General features: G+C 42.6%; 1 protein-coding gene across 4 annotated transcripts in view; it reads right to left on the bottom strand.

Moving 5' to 3' along the window:
• Positions 1–21,470, bottom strand: part of PDE1C (phosphodiesterase 1C) — a 183,795-nt gene that overhangs the window by 73,131 nt on the left and 89,194 nt on the right. For all 4 annotated transcript variants that reach the window (XR_006417071.1, XM_044454836.1, XM_044454827.1 and 1 more), the window contains 3 exons: positions 11,644–11,757; positions 9,475–9,657; positions 5,019–5,085 (listed from right to left, as the gene is read on the bottom strand). Coding sequence is in view for 3 of the 4 variants with exons in the window: in XM_044454836.1 (XP_044310771.1) it covers positions 5,019–5,085; positions 9,475–9,657; positions 11,644–11,757 (364 nt within the window). In the remaining variant the exon portion in view is untranslated. The remainder of the gene's footprint in view (positions 1–5,018; positions 5,086–9,474; positions 9,658–11,643; positions 11,758–21,470) is intronic.

The following is a 21,470-nucleotide window of genomic DNA, read 5'->3' as shown; positions in this document are numbered from 1 at the left end:
ACTTTTGAATCTCTGTGATGCTTACACTGGTAAATGGGATTGCTCCCCAAATGAAAGAAAACAAAATGACTTAGACCTTTCTTAATCCATGTTCAAATCAGACTTCCCATCTGATCCCTTGGCAGCATTTAGGCTGCAATCTCCCAAGCATTGCTACTATAGTAATTGCCTGCAATTTACTATAAGTTTATATACAGGGATGGCTCAGTTTGAGAGGCCCTTTGCAAAATGCTCCCTGGTGAAACCTCTTCTACATCGCCAGGCATCTGGGATCAGCAGTCTCAGGCAGCCATTTAAACGTCCCATGGTGCCTGAGGAATACTACATGGCCTCAGTGGGGGCATTGCAAGGGCCTCGGGTTCAGACCAGCACTAGTGGTGGGTCTTCCTGGCTTGTAGGAAACCAACAGCTGCCCAAAAGTGCTGGGCTCTGAGACCAGGCTTGCTAATCAAATGAATGATCCTTTGGGCCCTTATGCCAGAATTACTGCTACTTCTGTTCAAGGCTACGTGGTACGATCTGGTATGCAGTGAGGACCATGCAATGAGTGGGCCAGGCACTCACTTTTCTTGACCTTTCCAAGAGCCTGTGTTATCAGATGCTGAAGGGAAATCAGAGGAGGAGGGGATGGGAAGGCAGGGGGATCAGAGGGGGCAGAAGTCTTTGAAGTCCTATCAAGGTTGCTGCCTGCAATTTCCCAGGCTGACTGTGAGAGCAGATATGTTTTGGAAGAGATGGGAGGGGTCTTGAGAGAGGAGGGAGATGGCTTGCCCAATCTCTGACCCAAAGCTGTCTGGGCAGTTTATAACAACATATAAAATACAGTATACAGTACTGTAGCCTATACAAATTAAATCGTAAGACATTCATGAGCAGCTGACATGATGCCCAATATAATACTAAAACTAAGTATATGCCCTGCCAGAGATGACAATCTTAACCTGGCTCTGCAAAGGTATTAGAGTTGGTGCCAGGGGGCCCTTAGTGGGGAGCATGTTCCAAAACTGGGGATCACCACTAAGAAAGCCCTTCTCCTTGTTGCCACACACTGAGCCCTTGGAAATGGCAATTGGGGGCAGGCCCCAGATCTTGAGCAGAGTCCCTGGTACATTGCAGTTGGATGGGCAGGCCACCAGGTGCTGTGGTGCCAAGCCATGAAAGGTAAGCCAGTACCTTGAATTGGGCTCAGAAGCATAGAGACAGTCAGTGCAAGTAGATCAGAATTGATTTCATATGTTCATCCCTTCTGATTCCAGTTATTTATCTGGCTGCTGCATTTTGCACAAGCTGCAGCTTCTCAACAGTCTTCAAGGGCTGCCCCACGCAGAGCACATTGCAGTAATTTAGTCAGAGACTCCCAGACTGCAGAAACCAGGTCCAGATATGAGTTTAGCTGGCCAACCAGCTAAGGCTGACAGAAGGCACTCCATGCCACTGAGGCCACTTGGCCTTCCAGTGGCAAAGATGACTCGAGAACCCAACCGACTCCTTCAAGGCAAGTTTGACCCCATCCAAAACAGGTTGAATTCCCCCATCTGGTCAGAAGAACCTCCCACTAATAGTATCTTAATCTTCTCTAGACTGAGCTTTAGTTAGTCAGCCCTTCTCCAGTCCATCATTGCAGCCAAGCCCCAGTTTAGCAACTCTGCAGGAGATGAAAAGCAGAAATAGGAGCTAGCCATGGTGCTGAACTCAATCCCCTGGAGAGGTTTGCCACCTTGCAGCACCATGGACAGTTCCCACAAAGTTCAAAATAAAGTTGCGACAGTTACGGAGCCTCACAGACATAAGAGTCACCACCCTCTTTACGCACCTGGCCATGGGAGCTGCTTTACACACATAGATTCAGATTGCAAATGCGAGATTGAATGTTTGAATGCTCATTCATGGGAAAAACAACCCTAGGCTGGAAAGGAACCCTGTCAGGCAGAAGTCCTGGCTTGGGTTCTTCCCCCTAATATATAAGGAAAGGTAATGTGAGAGCACATGTGTACTTATATTTATTGCATTTTTTTAAATCTTGCTTTTCCTCCCAGGAGTCAGGCAACATATATGGCTCTCCCCACATGCCATTGCATGTCCTGTAATGTAGGTTAAGCTGCAAGAAAAGGCCCTACCCACCATCCTTTCTATATTAAATATTTTTATTTTTTAAAGCCCCTGCTAAATAAGTGAACACAAGTTTAAAAAATGGTTTAAAAATATTGAATAAGGCAAAGCAATCTTGAAATGTGGACTGTGGTTTCCCCTCATCTTCTAGGCAGGCAAGAAGACAAGATACATGTTAGCAGAAATTCATTGGAAATTATCTGCAACTCTTTCGGCCTTTGCCAATTATTTGGCACAAGCGAGACATTTCCTCAATCATGCATGGGCGATTTAAATCTTTAAATTGGAGGTTTTCTGCCATGTTCAGCCTCTGTTGTAGATTAGTTCCAAATTCCCTAAGGCATTCTAATTGGAAAAGCAAGATGACTGAATTTCATATGTGCACACATACGGCTGATTTGGCTCCAGCTGTGAGAGGAAAAATAAAAGCAATTCTACACAGGTCATTTGTAAACAATAAAATCTACTTAGGCTAAAATTTAATGAGACTGATCTGACAGGCACTTGACACGAGAATGGAAGGCTGGGAATACACATGCACACGCAAGCCTTGTGGGCTCCAGTTGTTAACCGCTATCAGAACCTCATGGTCCAAGCCCACATCACACGCCAAAGGGAGCAGGGTGTGCAGCAACAGCTTCTGTGCTTGGGAGGCATTATCAGGGCTGGCGTGAAGAAGAATACGCAGAATCAGGTGCCTGCCAAGAGCCTGTGCCCTGGCTGGGACCCATGGGAAGAGTCCCTTGGATTTGCTGTTCCTCTCCACCACTGCAGCCTGCTTGTACACCTGCCTCTCACTCTGGGCCAGGAAATGGTGGCGGTGAGATGGTGGCTGACATCACAGCCTGCTTACATGTTCAACAGGCAGGCAGCAGCACTGATGATGATGAAGATGAGAAGGAGGAGGAGAAGGAAGAGCAAGAGGAGCAGGAGGCGGCAGGAATAGCAGTGAGAAGGCAGACTCACCCGAGAAGGGGGAATCATTGAAAGTGTCTTGCCAAGGAGTCCCCAAACCTGCAGCCGGCACTAGGTAAAATGAAGCTTCCAGATGAGCAACGAGTGCAGATTCTCCACATGCATTCCCAAGTGATATTTTATTTTACATATCTGTGATATTTCTCAATGTTCAGTTCTAACAGAACCAAATGAGGAAATGATGGAATGATGCGGTGTGAATCATGAACAAGGGACTGAATTGAATCTCCATCCTCTGACAGAAGATGCTTTCTCCAATGGAAAGTGGTCCTTCTGCAGAGGAAGGAAACTTTTGCATCAAGCCAATGGGAATCAAGTATTAGTAATGATTAAACATATGCAGTGGCAAGTGTATTTACTTTGTGCGCCAAGTGGAAGTCATCTGCAGATGTGACTGCACCCATGCGTGATTTTTAGCAGCTACCACACTAACCTTGTAATGCTGGGCCAAGGTGAATGAATGAATGAATGAATGAATGAATGAATGAATGAATGAATGAATGAATACACACACACACACACACACACACACATGACTCATCCATCCAATAACCAACTGGTTTGAAAGGTCTGTTCATGGATTTCCTCCTGTACCTCATCAGCTCTCCCATCACACAAGCACAACTCCTTTCAGATGTTTAATCAAAGTAGCACTTTTCTGATCAGCACTAAATAGGTGCTATATTAAATTTCCCAGAAAGCCTCTAGAATGACACATCAGGCATTCTGGGAAATTTAAAATCATTATCTGTAAATGCCCACTGCCAAGGGTCCAGAACAGGGAAGGTGCCATGGGCACCTTGGCAATTGTGTATCAATTGCCTCTCAGTACCTGACTTAGACAAAAAAATGTACTGAAATTAGAAAGTCTCAGGCTGGGATCCTATTTCCCAGCAGCAACAGAAGAAGTAGGTGAAGAAGTAGGAATTGATCGCCTCCAACATCCACCCAGAGTGATGTACAATATCTATGTGCAGGTGTCTACGTGCGCATACATGCCATGTGAGCTTGATTTGTGGAGGGGGAATCATTCAAATGTGGTAAGAGTGGAGGGGTACTTGCCCCACTCTTCCACTAACAAAACCTGTTACCTCTGGTAAATGTCTGAACCAGGGCTGGCACTCTATATATATGCAGAGAAATGAATGATTAAAATGACAACATGGTTGCACAACATGCATTTTAGGCTAGGATTCTTTGAATGTGCTCCTTTAAAAACCCTTGCAGATATTGTTCCATTCCATTAGCCACAGACACCTTACTTTCCTGATGGCTGTTAAACCTAGACAAGAGCTAAAGGTCACTGGGCCACTCCTGAACTATGACCATCTCCAATTTATGCCCCCACGCATCACACGCTCCATACTACTTAGAGCAATGCTGTATGGCTGTTGATAACCCCGCAAACTCACAGGATTGTGAGTATCTTACGGAGGCAGGGAGAAGCACGAAGCTGACAGATGCCCTGACCTTCTTCTGTCCCCCAAGACTCTTAGCCAATTTTAGCTGCCTCAGGGTGTGCCTAGAAGCACAAAGATAGGAGGTTGAGGTAACACTAGCTGGAGGACCCTGTCTTTTCCCCTGCCTGCTCCCTCCAGGGATGTCCAGAACACTCCATCTCCTAGGTCACCGTTGCAACCTCAGGGGGGCAGCTGGTGCAGTTCTTTCCAGACCAGCTGGGAGAGCAGGGGAAGGGGGCACTGCATTCAGACTCCCAGCTCCAACCTGGAAGTGGGTTTCTGAGTTTGGAGCTGGGACTCTGAACTCTCCAATATCTTCTAGACGGTATCTAGCAGCCAAAGGATTGCACCCTTAATTATGAGTATCTGTGTTAAATTAAACTCCAGAGAAAGAAAGGTAGTGTGCCCAGACCTCAGCGTAAGATCGCAATGCCTTGCAGCAATTCCTAAACAAGAGCCACTAGCCATCATTACCTTTAGCACTCCAATTACAGCCGGTGGGTAGCTAAGTCCAACCATATTGGATGTTCGCCTGTACATTCTGTCGGGATAAAATAATGTAATGAGTCTATAGAATAAAAAAAAAGCAGGACAGAGTTCTGTCTATATGCACACAATTTAGCTAAACAAAATTATTATCATCTCCTCCTTTATCCACCACCACTCCCTCCATCCACCGTGCATTGATTTCCACAGCACAGTCTCCCATTCAGGCAAAGAGTTCAACCCAGAGATCCCAACATGCAAGTGGCATTGCATATAATCATGGCCACATGTGGTTTGATATCCATTCACTTAAGATGCATGTAGCCAGTGCAGGGGGACAGAAGCCTATCACTGCTGTAGCTACTTCATGGCCTGCTACGTCGGTTTGATGTTGCAGGATCAAGCTGTTGATCAAGATGGGATTCCTTTGTTCTGGGTATGCAGAAGGCTCTGGAATGGCTCTGGTCTTGTTTTCTGCATAGATAATGCAATCCCACAGCTGCTGCACCTGTGAAACATCCCAGTCCATTGAGTAAGTAGATCACTGGATCAGGGGAAAGGGAGGCTTACTCGGATGAGCTGCTATCAGCTTCACTTGTTTTTAAGTGAATGTGTGGTGGCAGGCTTGGAAAAAAAGGTCATTTTGGCAATTAACACTTTAATGCAAAAAACACAACTGCAAAAGCAGTTTTCTGCAAAGTATAATTATGAAAAGGACTATTTAGTGTCACTCAAAGAGCAGCCCTGGCCTTAGCGATGAGAACATAAAAAGCAGCCTCCTTCTGCACAACATTTTGCTTTGTCTCCAGCTTGGTTAACCTGGAAGAGAATCCATTTTGATTTGAAGTCAAAAGCTAATGCTTAAATCTGTTGACTGAAATAATTCAGAGTGGCTCTGGTGACACTGGTGTGGAACATTTCTCAGTTAAGATGTTCCAAAGCACTCTGCACTGATGGAAATCCCTGAAGAGAGAAAATGGATTTTCTCGGCCAACACCAGATGCAACCCTGACCTGTGTGCATTGGACTGCCTTGTTAAATCACTCCTTTCTGCAGCACAATTGTTTGTTGAATATAAATACAATTAACAAGCACACAAACAAATACTGTATCTAAAGTTGAGCTATTCCTTCAGTATTTAGACACTGATTAATTATAAGCACTTGTTTATGACACAGCACAACTTTGTTTCAGTGTTAAAGTATTGTGTTGTTGTTTTTCAACCCATTGAAGATTATCATATATTTCTTTAGTTATTTAGAATACTAATATAAGCATTCTCTGAATCAAGGGTTCTTGAGGGTGTTGTTTTCACAGTTTGTATACAGTTTATTCTAGGGCCATACCTAAAGCCCACTCTGTGCATTATGTTATTTATTCAAGCATTCATATACTCATACATATGTCCAGAAGTGGCACTTATACTGCCATTCATGAATTATGAAATGTTTTTCATGTGAATGTAGGAACTGATGAAGTTTAGATTATTACTGATCTCGAGCAATGCCAGAGAGTCGATAATAATTGATACCTAGCAAAAACTGCATAAAAGCATTTTATTGCAAATAGCATTGCAGAGGTAAAAACATTCACTTTTGTGTAAATTACCTGGATACCATAATAAAAATAATAATGATGAACCAACACATTGATGCAACAATTCCATGTTTTAACTTCAGAAACGGCCATGTCCAATTGCAGGTGTGAAGTTCCTCTTAAGCATGTAGTTTTTGGAGATTCTCTAAATACACTCCTGACCAACATAAGAGATGCAGATGCTTTTCTCCTTTGGAACCAGTGGCTGTCTAAGCCCTCTGGCTGAAAGTTTCACGGGGAAAGAAACATAAGGAAATCAAACACAACAATGGATCCACAATCATGTTGGAATGTGAAATATGAAAATGAGAGATGAACTGGTTTTTGCAAATGAGTTCTCAAGTCATAGAACCTATTTTATAGCCACAAAAAAGGAAAATATCTTGCTTCATCTCCACAAATATAGGAAGATCCACGTATATGACAAACACCAGACATGTTTCAACCATGAATTGGCATTATTTAGAGTGTAGTGAGGCAACAGCAGTAGAACAGTTGGTGGCACCACACTGGATACAATTCAATGAAAACTGGACATTATCTGAGGGCCTACAAGATTATTTGGTGACCCATCCCCCTCGCAGCGCACATGGAATGAATTACACCAGCGGCATCTCCAAGGTTGGATACTGGCCTTGGAGTAGATGAAAACATGCATGCCAGGGGTGGAAGGGGAGGAGGCTGGGGCCAATGGCTTATGCTGTATCCAGACAGTACCCCAGCCTGCCTTCCTCCCCATTCTTCTTTCAACTTTTTTGCGGGGGGGGGGGGGCAAGGAGACCTCTGTGTCACAAAGGATGCAACTTCCAATTAACGAAAGTTGGCTTGGATTTCTGAATCTTTCTTTATAACATCAGGCCTACTTGTTGCCAGTTGCAATTGTGGTCTTTTCTGCTTAAATCAGATTTTCTCCCTTGGTCAGTTTTGGAATCATCTTGTCTGGGTCCTGTCTCTAAATGTGTGGCATTAGTTTTCTCAGCATATTAAAATGGATAGGGCTTCTCTCACAGTTATGGCTATTAGAGATGTCTGACCTCTAATGTTACATCAACTCACTTTTGATCCATTTTCTCAAGTGAAATTGACTAAGCTGGAAACCCAGATTTAAAATTTGGTAAGAAAATGATTTGCGGCAGACTTTGATGGTTAAATTGATATTTATCTTGGATCAGCTAGTAGGTGCTAAGGGCGAGTTTCTGTCATGCTTGACGTTGAGTGCCACAGCTGAATGGCAGAACTTGGAAGTGCAACATTGTTAGAATCCAGATATAATCCTGCTGCTTTTAAAGGTTCAGAGTATTCTTTGCTGTCTGACGCATTTATTGAAGCTGATCCATTATATCAACCCTTGATCCAGGTGCATAAATACTTATTATTGCTGAATAAATATTATAAACAGGCTTTTAAGCAGGAATGGAATAGGGAACTGGATTGTCTCATTTTGCCTAATCAATGGGTTGCTGCTTTAGCATCAGTATCTGAAATATTTATGGAACTCAAATTAAATCTTATTCAGCAAGAACCCTCGTACTATTCCTACTGGATGGCAAAATATATCTTTAATAAGGGTTATTCTAAGTCCACTAATTGCTAGAGGTATAGCACAACTAATACTTTTTTTAATGATATGTTGTGGCAATGACCAATGATTGCATATTTTTTGGAAGGAGGTTATTATATATGGAGAAACTGCATACTGGAACACTTTAAAAATATTTACTTGTATATACATGTCCTTTTACACTATGTGCCTGCTTCCTGGAAGTTAATGCACAGTCAGAACAAATTGATTATCTGTTTCCTTTTCACAGCTAAATGACTGATAATACAAAAGTGGAAGGATAAAAGGTTACCTCCTATAAAGCAATGGATTAAAAATCTTACAATGTTTTCAACATCTGAATGTGTACCGTATAGATGCCACCCATGAATGGATACTTATATGGATATTTAGATACTTTTGTTGAAATTATATATTAACCTATATATAGGTTAATATGGCTTCCTAACCTATATATAGGTTAGGAAGCCATATCACATACAGGTATACATGTCATTTGCCTGTACTGAAATTGATAAATTCAAATTTTGGGGACATGCTATTAGGCTATTGCTATTTGACTTTACTGCAAGATTGGAATGAGGGGCAGGATGCTATTTTTCATGTTTTTAATGAGAAATTGTGATTGTTGTAACTTAGGATTTTTGAGAATCTGATAAGGGTGTGAAAATTCAATTAATTTTCACAACTTGGCCTTATGGATTTCAGTTTGTTTGTCCTGTTCTGTTAGTCAGCTTGCACATGGACTTCCTTGCTTCTCTAAGATGTAACCATGTTTTGCACATGTAAATACACACACACAAAGGAAATTTACACAAATCTCATGATTTGCACATATCAGAAGCAGAAAAATACACCATTCTATGAAGAACTACACAAATATTGCTGGAATGATGAAGTTTTTTGCTTCTGAATTATCTCTAGAGAGATAATTCCCGGTTGTGGATAATTCCTGGTTGTGGAATTATCTGCCTAGATAAGCTCACCTCTTCACCTGGCACTGAGAAGATGATCGTCATGGCAACGATACATTCTTTTCAGTGCCCAGTGAAGACCTTTTTAATTTTCCCCAGGATTTTTGACCTTCAGTTTTAAACATTGCATTAGTGCATTTTTAGATCTTTGTGCCATTGCTGGCTTTAATCTTGGGTACTACTTTGGTTGTATTCGGTTTTAAAGTTTTGTTTTAAATTTTATATTATGTTTTACTATGTTGTTGCATTTTATGTTTAAGCTTTGACTTTGCTTGACCACTCTTTGGTGCAAAACAATGCAATCCTCCTTTACCTCTCCACGAATATCCCGGCTTGAACTGCATGGACAATGCTTCTGAACCTTGGCTTCTCCTCAGTCCTTTTAAGCATCATCCCCATCTGCCGTGTGAAGGTGGAAGCCAACCAGTCCCGTACCTCTGAGGGCACGGAATCTGACTGGATGTCACTGAGCTCATCTTCTGTATCCAGCAGACGCCTGTGGGAGAAGAGGTGGAGAAGTGGTAAATCAAGGTTTCCTAAGAGACGGCTTTTCTCTTGCTATTGTGCTTACAATTGTCGCACATGCAAAACCCCAAAATCTGTTGGTTGGTTGTTGTGTGTGTTGTTGATATTTTGTAAAAGTAATAAAATACATTGCTGACAGTCAGTTCTTTCTACGGACAAGAGCAGCATGTTCATGCTGCAAAGGAGCTTACTTTTAGACAGTCAGAACAATTATTTTTCCAGAATCATTCCACAGGTTCAGTTTTGCATGCCTAAATACTTGGCATGTTTTCAGGACATAATCTGATACTTACAAGATTTTGTATATGGTTATTTTCTAAGGACAGTTTCCCCCGATTAGGTTAAATAGATAGCCAATTTAAGTGGGTAAACTGGTGCCCATCCCATAGATGTGCTTAGCTCAAAGGTTCAGGATAAGCAATGACCAACTGAAATATTTCCACAGATTGGGAGGGAAAGGAAGGAAGGGAAGAGCCTGTAACAGCATAATAAACAGATATTAAAAACGTTTGCATCACACTTGCCCTTGCACTACTCATTCCAGTCCTCTGGTTTTTCCAGGTTTTTCTACAGGAAGCACAAGCTTACATCTTATACTTGATGTGGCTAAGCCACCAGGGACTGGGCAGACCTTTCCAGTAACTCTGGAATAAATTCCACCTCTCTGCCAAAGAAAACTATGGAAGAAATTCCAGTTACCTAGCCAGGTTGTAATGTGGATGAGGCCCAGCAGATGAGCTTCAGAGGAATACTTTACAACAGGCACACTTTAGGCTTGGGGGATCTATTTTGTTTTTCACTGCAACTCAGAGGCTCTCGCACTGGGGCTAGGTGAAAAAGAGTGGGGACTAGAAAAAAAAAGAGTGGAAGCTAGAATCCACTCAGAAAGGAAGACTTCAAATAGCAGAAGTGGTGCATCTGAGCACAAGCTCAGTCCAGAACTGGAGCGTACTTGCACAAATCCTTTCACAAATAAATGCTTGCTAGTTCTTCCCTATGGGATTTCAGCAGCTCCATTAAAGAGGATATGTTATTTCCTGTTTCTGTTGCTAAACCATCAAGGGCGAAACCCCCTGACTCACCTGCTGCAACCCATCCAGAAATCTACCAGTCAGTGCTGACTGCCCTTCTGCTCACCCCAGGTTGCAATATTATATTATTTGGAGATTGCTTTTATCATGAAATAAAAGCAACATGTGGACTGAAGGGAAGTTGGGATAGGTGTAGCTCACTTGGATGGGAGGAAGTGTCTGGGAACTTGGCATAATGTCATGGAAATAATGGTTGATTCATTACATTTCCATCCCATCTTTGTTTCTCTTGAAAGCGACCAGGGCAGCTTTTATAATCTTCCTCCCCTCCCTTTTATTCTCACAACTCGTAGGCAAACAGAGTATGACTGGCTGAAAATTACCCAGTGATTTTCATGGTTGAATGTGGACTACAGCCTGCATCTCCCAAGTCCCCCTCCACACCTTAACCATTTAGGCAAATTTAACTTTCATTCTTTAACATGCATCTGCTTATTATTATGAAATTGCTAGAAACATTTCTTTGTCTCTGTTTCTTATTTAAAGTAATATTGGAAAGACATATGTGACACATCAAGGGCAGTATCCAATGTTATTGATGCATCAACAGGACCTACCATTAGCACACTTTGAATTTAGCATGTTGTATACAAACTGGAAATGAGAGGATATGCTCATTTTTGGAAAGGGACAGTCAGAAAAGCTTGCATAAAAGACTTTTACCAAGCTACACTGATCGGGAAATTAGCATTTCTGCTCATTTCAGAGCTTGCTTTATGAAGTATTAAAGCTATCTTGCACAGGCAATGTTGCTGCCAGAAAAATGGAGAAGAATACTGTTGGATACTACCCATGAATCTAAAAAAGTGAGGTATAAATTGGAAAAGGAAAAGGTAAGCAGCAATGTACTAAAACAGTGGTCTTACCTGGTTTCGTCAATGTACACAGATTCAAGTACTGTAGCTGCATATTCCAAATTCTTTTTTAAGTCAACAACAGAAGCCTCTCCTCTCTCTAGCTGCTTTACCAAAGATCGCAACCTATGAGAAGAAAAAAAGAATTTGATTTGCACAGATTCATCAAAGGAGTTCTGATTAATATCTCGCACAAAGAGCTTGATTTCCTGGTGAGAAACAGTCATATTCACATCATATGGAGACTAAGATATTGTATTTATCAATGGTCATAATCCATAATATAAGCTACATGGGCAACAATATCATACACACAGACACCTAGTAATCTTTGAATTCATCTACAACCTTACTCAAGCAGCTTCTCTGGCCCCCTGGTAGAAGATTATCTTTTTAAAAAGCATATCCACTCTTTCTGGATGGCTTTCTTACAGGTCTATCTAAAATTAGTGAGCAATGAGAGCATTCTGTGTCCTGTAAGTTAGAGGTGGAGAACTTGTGGCCTTCCAAATGTTGTTGGGCTCAGCTAGCATGGTCAATGGTCAGGGATGATGGAAGTTGTAGTCCATCCACATCAATTTATAATCTGTAATTAACTGTGAACAGTCAAAATTGAAATAGCACACTCCAATCAGACCCAGATCTGGAAGGTTTCCCACCTTTTATACCACCAAGGTTAAAATACCAAAAGAATGAAAAACAAGGTATTAGCTTAGCCAACTGAGACTCATGGCCATATTACTCGTATAATAGCAAAGCATTGATTTAGTAGCTTTGAGTTTACCATCTGGACAGAATAAGGAACAAAAATACAACAAGTCACCATCTTTGTTTCGTTGGTAAATGTCCTGAGGAAAGAGGCAGCATCACCTTTTCCATACATCACTACCTTAACATATCCTAGCAAATAAAACTAGGTGTGCTGATGATAAGAAGTGGACACAGTGGAGATCCTGCCCCATTCACTCACTCTTTGCTCCATTCATTTTCTCTTCCATTTCAGAGAGATGGAAACTAATCAAATCTGCTTTCCCCGTCCTGCCCTGAGGCATGTTTTCTCCTGTATCAGAAGCCAAAAAGGAACAAGATGGCTCCCAAACAGTTGGAACCAAGAGGTACAAAAAGATTAGTTAACAAATTGGTTACCATCAGCATTGTATTACAGTCATATGACCCACAGAAGTTGAACACAAATAAGAGAAAACACGAAATTCTCCCATGTAGCTAATACAGTCAGTCAGTGGAACGCTTATATGTATAGGAAAGAGAAAAGGTTAGTAATCCATTCTGCACATTTGAAACTTTCTCTCATACACAGTGCCAATCTTTTATCTGGATGCTCTGGTAAACTAATCAGAAGTCGGTAAATTAGATGATTTCTCAAATCAATGAAGAAATGACAATATAAAAGCACGTGTAACAGAGTTTTGGGGATTCCTGCCCCACATGGGCACACTCTACTTTAGAATGGAATTTTCAGAAATGAATTACTACCATTGATAGAGCATTACATCTTGCAAGTATAAGTGTACTATGAGCTTGTATATATTCATGATAAGTCATCTAAGAAGGTGAAGCACCATAATTTGGTGGAATCCCATGGACCAGGAGGAACAAGTTCTATTAACCAAGGAGTATAGATTTTTGAATTTCAGTATCATCTTGAATCCAAATTTTAAAAGTTGCTGCTGCTCCACAAATTGGTTATCAGATTTCTCAAGGTGTTTTCAACCTCTGTGCCTCTTCTTCAGAGGAAATGACTCAGTAATTAAATCAATAACAGAACAGTTGGAATTTACATGTCAAAGGAATATAGTATGCTGCTTTATACTGAGCCAGGAGTTTAGACAAGCGAGCCCCAGTGCTGCCAACACTGCCATTGGGTCCCAGCATTTGCTAGCTGTGCCTGGAGATGCTGGGCTTGAACTTGAAGCTCGCTCCCTGCACAGCAAATGCTCTTCCACTGAAATATGGCTGCTGTCCCTCTGCTCAGCTTTGGCCACTCTCCAGTCCTACTTCCTTATGTTCCAGCAAAGTTTCTGTCATCCAAAATTGTCCAAAAGCAGCTGCTCTCTCCAAATGAGGTGTGAGCCATTTCTTTTTGCTATTAGACATCTCCACCCTGCCTTGGGTGTGATTCTTGGGAGCAGAAGTTGTGGAGATCATGAAGGATGAAAGGGGAAAGCGGGCCTTGGAAGCCTCGATCTGTAGAAGTCCATTCTCATGTACGTTGGTGCTCCAGGCAGCAACACTCACTTTCTTCCACTTCTTCTTCCCCTGCCTTGGCAGCCACTCTCTTCTTTTGTTACCCACTACCCCCACTTTCCCCTGCCCCTCTTCTGCTCCCTCTGCCCCAGCTGCAGCCACCCTCCTTCACTTTACCCCACCTTCCCCTCAATGCCCCTCTTCGAGGCTTCCTTCCTCTCAGTGGTGACGGAGTTTGCCTTCTAGGTTGCCACGACATGTCTGAACTCCAAGCCTCCCTTACCCAGAATTCTCTGCTCAGTTTGAGGCAGGCCCTATTAAAGTAAAGTTTTGGAGTCTGGCAAGCTCTGTGGAGATACCAGCCAGTTTCCTCCACTGGCATTTGCTGCTGCAGTCAGTAGGACTTCCTGGAGAGAGAGAGAGAGAGAGAGAGAGAGAGAGAGAGAGAGAGAGAGAGAGAGAGAGAGAGAGGAGCAGGAGGTGTGTTGCCACTGCTTTAAGAAGGTCTTCTTGTGCCCAATATTTGGCAGCTGCCATCTTTGCAGACAAACATATATGCTCACATATCCTGAGTCAGCCCTGGATGTGTCTGTGAAGCCTCCATTGATAGCTCTGGGTATCATGCCCCACACTGATTTTATTTAATAATGAAAACACTAAATATAGCCATCATTAAAAATAGCACAGGAGAACTGAAACAAACACTGAGATTATTAGTAGTCGTAGCATTAACAATTATATGCTGCCTTGTCTGCATCACAGACCATCAAGCTAGTGTGTGACAATGTGAAACACAATTCAAAGATATAAAAGACAAAACGTTTACATGCTATCAAAAGAAATAGTGCTGGTCAACCAAGGAAGGCCTTCTGAGATAAAGGTGTCTTCAGGAGATGCCAGAAACAACCTCGTGTCGGTGTCTGTCTGAGGTAGGGAGTTCCACATAACTGGATCCACCTCACTGGATGCATAGGATGGGACCATCCATTCATGTGGGCCCACCAGGGTCAGGCCTTCTGATGACCTCAGTGACTGGGTGAGAGAAGGGAGAAGGCCTTCTACCCTACTCCCAAGTTGTTGTAGGGTTTTGCAACACTAGTGCTCAAACCTTGAACCCGGCCCAGTTGCAAACAGGCAGCCAGAAACCCCTGTTTGTGCTTCAGTTTATGTAATTGGCTAAGTGGGAGTCTGCAGCTTTCTTCTGTTCGACATTCATACACAACCCAGGCAAAATGAATGTGTCCAACACTGCGGCACTAGCATCTATCACACCAGATGAGAAGTGGCTCAGATGCATCAGTCATTGGACAAAAGCGGAGGGCCTTTGAAACTGAACAGTGTGTTTTGCATGCACAAAAAATGAAGTTGCCTTTTCTTACCATTTGTTATCTGTAACTGCCTTTAAGATTTATCTGGGAGATGCACCATCAGCACCCATGCGTCTTCAGTGGAAGTGAGTCTGATAAATGCTTTTAAAGCATGAGTAAAGCTGTTTAGAATAAAATGGATTTTTCATGACATCAGGTTTCTCAAATTGCTCCAAGTCTCTACTGCATTTCTGGGATAAGCTCGTGGCTGGGAATGATGGGAGTTGTAGTCCACCCCATCTGAAGGGAATTTAGTTGGCGAAGGCTGCATTGCAATGCACACCCCGACATGTTTAGACAGAAGGAAAGTCCTGTAATCCCAGCATTACCCGAGCCAGTCAGGGAATTAGCAGCTGGGTTTCAGAGCAACACTATGGCTCTTGGACACCTTCTTGAAAGCCAGTGGCTATAGAGGAGATCCAAACAAGAATCTCACCCCAGGGAAATCTTGCAAGCAGCTTCTATTCTGGACGGACATCAGCAGGGGACACAAAGGGGAATCAGGCCTTGCTGACAGGACTTTGCATAGATGGAGTGGAGTGGTAATCCTTTGTGACATTTAATTGCTCAATGATTGCACATATGTAATTTTTAAATCTGTCTTCCTTATTTTTATCCAAATTGTTAGAGATAGAAAGCCACACTGCTGTACTTAAAGGTTCCTCAGAGTATCATAGTTGGGGGAAGTTGGAAAAATAGGATGAAGCAATAGACTCATAAGAAATAATAGCTATTCTTCCCCAGGATAGTTCATTCCTTGATTCCTTTTATGTATTTTTGTTCATCTGTTTATTTCATCTCATGCCAAAAATGAATGAAGGATACAAACGACATGATGGGTCAGTAGGACAAGCTCCAGCTTTCCGGGGGCCTTGGACAGGCTGAATGAGGTGGGGGCTGCTGTTGTCTTTGGCCCCATGCTTGCCACCCCTTGGACCCACTTCCTCATGCAGGGCTGGCTGCCAGCAGCCCCATCGTCCTAAGCAGCAAGTGCGCTTGACCTTGCAAAAGCAGGAGCACTGCTTCCAAGTCAACCCAGTGGTGATCCCTGGGAGTCTGACTTCCCCTTTGTGTGGCTCCCAAGCCAGTTTTCCCCAGACACTGCAGTGAGCCTCCTCTAATGGCTATCCAGAATGTCTCTCATCCATCTTCCATCCTTTTCCAAAAGAGTACAGCTCCTTTGAGTGCAAGAGAAGCTGAATGCAGAAGCCAAGCAAGTCCACTTATTTTTGATTACTGCAACATCCTTACATTTTGTGCAAACAGTGAGCTGCAAGATGCAAGCAATGAACGGGCTCTGGAGCTCATTACTGTAAATAAGAACATATGCTAACTCAGAAGACTAGATTTATCCTGAAAGGGGCACATGGACTAAGCTTTCCAATTTGTTTTTTGTTTTTTTAATTTTACAGAATGACTTTGCTGCTGTCTCTCTTGGGTTTCCAAATGCTGGCCTTGTGTGCTAACAGTAAAACTCAGGCATTTGGCAGGTCTGTTATGAATTCTGCAGTCCAGCTGGAAACTAGCCAGATTGCGTTTCCATTCCTTTTCCCTTACTGAGCAAATTTAGTGAGAAAAGTGAGGGAGAAAAGACTAGTGAGAACTGGGCTCAGTGGGAAAGTCTAGGTGGGATTACTCAATTCTGGTAGGGATATTGAAAAGGATTTAATAGTTTCCTGTAAGATTTACCCACAGAAAAACAAAACCATATTGTGTTTCTTACTGATAGCAATTCTTTCTGAACATGCAACTCTACAAAATTAATTAAGCATACACAGATTGTATGCAACTTTCTGTCCTCTTTTGTCATATGTTTGGTCATGTGTTTCTTCCATTTTGGGGATTTATAAGTGGCCACCCTAGAGAAATTTCACTAGAAAAAAGATTAAATAGGAAAGAATATATGATTGTTTCAAGATTGTCTGCAACTTTCTGTCCTCTTTTGTCATATGTTTGGTCATGTGTTTCTTCCATTTTGGGGATTTATAAGTGGCCACCCTAGAGAAATTTCACTAGAAAAAAGATTAAGTAGGAAAGAATATATGATTGTTTCAGTTACATATGCTTCAGCTAAGTCATGGTAGGACCTGGGAACTGGGGGAGTGTATCAGCAGCTTAAGGGTGGGTTCTGAGCAGGGAGTTGAAGAAAGCAAGAGAGTTTACATCATGCAGGTGTTCTAAGTAGGGATGGGTGAGGAATTTTGTTTCCGTTTCCTTCTGATGAGTATTTTCCAAAGGTTCTACATTACAAAATGAAGGTGAAACCAAAGCGGAGGGGCCTTGTGAGGCCATTAAATCCAGAGTCCACAATGACCTAACTTCACGACCAATTTTAATGAGAATTATGAAAAAGCACCCTTCAGGGATGTGTTAAAAACATGGTTTCTTTTCTGAGCGCAGACGTCATGACTCAGTATTTACCTGAGTTCTTCAAGTTGCCACCCTCAGCATGCTGGAGCATTGATGCCACTGGCTTTAGAAGGACTTACTTTCAAGCAACCGAAAGTTTGTACTAAATATCTCTGTATGTAGCTCACGATCCCTTTAGGCTACATAAATCCTGTACACCCTCACAGAAGACAGAAAGAAGTCCAAGCGAAGGAGCTCGAGCATTTCAGCTGGCCTAAAGAACTATCTTCTGGTGAGTTTTATGGAGGTGATGGTGAGAGATGTTAGTGACCTGTGCTTGGTTCAGCTTTTAAAAATGATAAACTGCCTCCGATGCTTTGGCAGAAAGGCAGCATACAAATGTAACAGATAAATAACGTAATGGGCCAGTTGACTAATCCCTAAAAATAGAGCCCTTGGAGCTGATTCCTCCCTGGAAGGCATACTAGAAGCCCTGCATAACTAATCTGAGTGACCCATGGGAGACTGTGATGAGGAGAAAAACACCTTGCACATGCTTACTGGGCCTGCCAAGAGGCCCATTCTCCACGGCCGCCACGGCTAGCCTTAAAATCAATCTGAATTACTGTTCTTTAATCAGTTCTAAAGGTGTCCCCTCAGAGCAGCACCATCAACATAATGGCCTGGCACAGCAACCTATTCTGACTTGCCAAGACCAGTTGCCATCTGCCAGGCTGCCAGAGCCCAACTGTGTTCTGTGAAGCCAGGATCTCGGCTATGCCATTTTTTCAGCATATGCTTTCAAATTGTACAGAAAAACAAGATAAACTTGATGATCCCCTTCATTGCACAGTGACATCCTTGCAATAAATGTTCCCAGAAGCAACTGATCAGTGATCGCTCCAATGGAGCTCACCTTTCGGAAATACGGCTGAGTGCATCAGTGCGAGAGGGAGGGGTGGTGTAAAATGCCATTAGTAAACACTCTATTTCACTTGCCGTTGTAAATCAAGATACCATCTGTTTCCTTAAAAGTACATGCTGAACCTGTGGAGGCTCTAAGCTAATGCTTCCAAGCCAGAAACTTTGCACATCCTGGGAACTGGTGGTAGCATGGGCTCCAGAGATCAATAGCAACAAACAGGCATTACTTTTTAAATGACAGTGAAAGGATTTTCAAAGAAGAAACTGACAGAAACTCTCCAATATTATTTTTAAATGCAAAACAGACTTTATCTGGACTCCTATTTGTAAAAAAAGTACTTGGGCAATGCAACAATTCAACAGAACATTAAGCCATGAATATGCCACTTGTGATCATTTTTTTCATCCAAATGAACTGCAGCTCTTGCAGACAAAGTCACTGTCTATAGGCCAACAGTGCTGGACAAAATACATAGAGCAAGAGATGGGAACTGGTTTGCTTGGCGATGCTGTGATATATCCATGCAAACAGGATACATTAAATTCATGGGCCAATTCCAGAAACCTGGGGCAAGGGTTACTTTGAATAACGGACAACTGAAGGGATGCCCATAAACCCTGCCCAGACTTTCAACAGAGTTAGGCGGACGCAGAAGCAGAACTGCGCACAATATCCCCTCCACCAGTCTCCAAATATTTAAAGCCACAGATTGGGATGCTGGCATGAACAAAGGTTCTGTCTCAATTTGCAGAGTTTGTGAAAGCTCTGAGAGAGTCTAGATGCATATGAATGCAAATTGCCACACATCTGCTTGAACATGCATGAGATGGGGACAGAGAGCATGGCCACATATTCATCACAAAGACAGAGGAAATGCATCACAAATGAAGAAGACAAAAGAGAACATACATTTACATAGATTTTCTCTATGCTAATTAGCCTTATGTGCATTTTGCTCTTGAGCACATTAGTTGCATTCTCTCTCACACACACACACACTTGAATCTTTCATCAAATTTACATGTTCTTTCTTCCAGTATGTTCTCTACAGGTCTACTGTTATCAATCAGCTTTGAATATGTCTTATGAAAGGACAGCAGGCCTACTACTTGTGGACAAAGACATATTCACAGAACCACTGAGTAGTGAACCTGGCCCTGCTTGTCACTGGGTTCCTAAACGAAGACAACAAGGCATTAACAAGAACATATGACGTAACAGGGACATCCTCACAAGAACCAGAGTACAAGAAACCCAGGTGCCAACTCTGTCACACATCCTGTCAGGCAACACTGGAACCAGCAGCCACATCCTGAGGTGGTCCTTCATCTGCTCATCTTTCAAGATGATAGATCACTTGCCAGGGGTACTCTTCTGCCATCTGCTTAAGTGAAACAGGTCACATTCTACTCAAATGAATAAATCTGTCATCAGAAATGGTAACAGTCTGGAGCAACAAGGGAACACCTCACTCTCCTAGAACATCCTTACTGATGACCTGAAGGGTGTCATTCTCCAACAATTGGACTTCAGAGGAAGAATCCAGAAATGTGATTCTATTGTCCAGGCTTGAATAAGCACAAGGAGTCTCTTTCCCACTACTGCAGAATATGTGGACTTTCAGCGTCTCTTGGACTGTAACTTCCATTGGCTATGCTGGGTTGGGCTGAAGGACATTGTTGTTCATCTTTTTCAGAGCTGCACCACCATATTAACTAGCATAGTTAAACTGTGAGGGTGGGTTCCCATCACCTGACAAGTCATGGTCTTTTGTTTATCATTGTTGGTTTGTCATGTCTTCCAAACCCCATCATGGTATTTTAGTGTAGTACATTTGGTGTTTATTAACTGTGAACAGAAACAACTGCCTATTCTGTGGTTTCTTGGTACCATGATGACTCGTTGTATCGTCTGAACCTAGCAAACAGAACTTCCTTTGGAACCAAGGTCAGAAGCAGATATTATGTCTTGTGGCAGTCATGTTGGTGCTACATCCATAGCTAGAGTATTGAGCAGGCAGGATTCCCACTGGGGTATCCTCATAAGGGATCTTAGGGTGTTCCTAGTGTAATAATGTAGTAGGGTTAGGGTGTTGCTTCAAGGCCACAGGCCATCACAGGTGTTGGCTGGGCTGTAATGAGATGTACCCACATTGACCTGTGGTGCATCCGAGATTCCGGCCACTTCCAACAACATCCAAGAAGATGAACTAAGATGGTGGTGTTGCCCAGTAGTTGGGCTACCTGCTGATTGAACCCTTGGAGCCTTCTTCTGCTTCCTTTTATAGACCGTCTTTTTGCCTCTGGTATGCAGTCCAAGGTGACTTGCACAGTCTTCCTCCTTTCCTTTTCATCCTCACAACAGCAACCCTGTGGGATAGGTTAGCTTGAGAGACAGTGGCAAGTCCAAAGTCACCCAAGGAGCTTCATGGCTGAGTCAGGATTAGAGTCCAGATCTCTGGAGCCCCAGTACAGAGATTACTGCCCCACACTGGCTCATTGGCAGGCCAAATGCTGCAAGTGGTAACAAAATGTTGTGGACATTCTGGTTTTGGCTGTGCATAATTAGTGCTTCCACATCCTGGTACATGCTACGCCATTGGCTCAATGTAATATTTAGCAAGCTAAAATGGATTTCAAGTGATCAATTCTCTGAGACAAGCTCCGAAAATAACTCTTCAAAGGGGAAGGCACCACTAAAATTGATAGTAACTGGAAAGAGCTTCCCTTTTTAGTTTTCTTGCTGAACTCCCAAACATTAAATTGTGCCCCTAGGTGTTTTCGGAAATGTAATGTTCTGCTGGGAATATGCAGCTTTTCAGGAAGGGAGATTTTCATCAGAATCATGTCAAACACCCTCTCCCATCTCACTGCAGTTTTGTTGCTACTCAGGTCCCCTGTGGCTGCTATTTATATGTCTTAAAACATGCAGGTTAATTGCGCATTTAACATCACATGTATGCAATTAATATCACATTTTGTTTGCCCAAACAC

This window comes from Varanus komodoensis, unplaced genomic scaffold (genome assembly GCF_004798865.1).
Source record: "Varanus komodoensis strain SLA01 unplaced genomic scaffold, ASM479886v1 scaffold10, whole genome shotgun sequence".
Taxonomy (NCBI): domain Eukaryota; kingdom Metazoa; phylum Chordata; class Lepidosauria; order Squamata; family Varanidae; genus Varanus; species Varanus komodoensis.
Note: the sequence above shows the minus strand (reverse complement) of the source record. Positions and strands in the feature narration are given on the sequence as shown.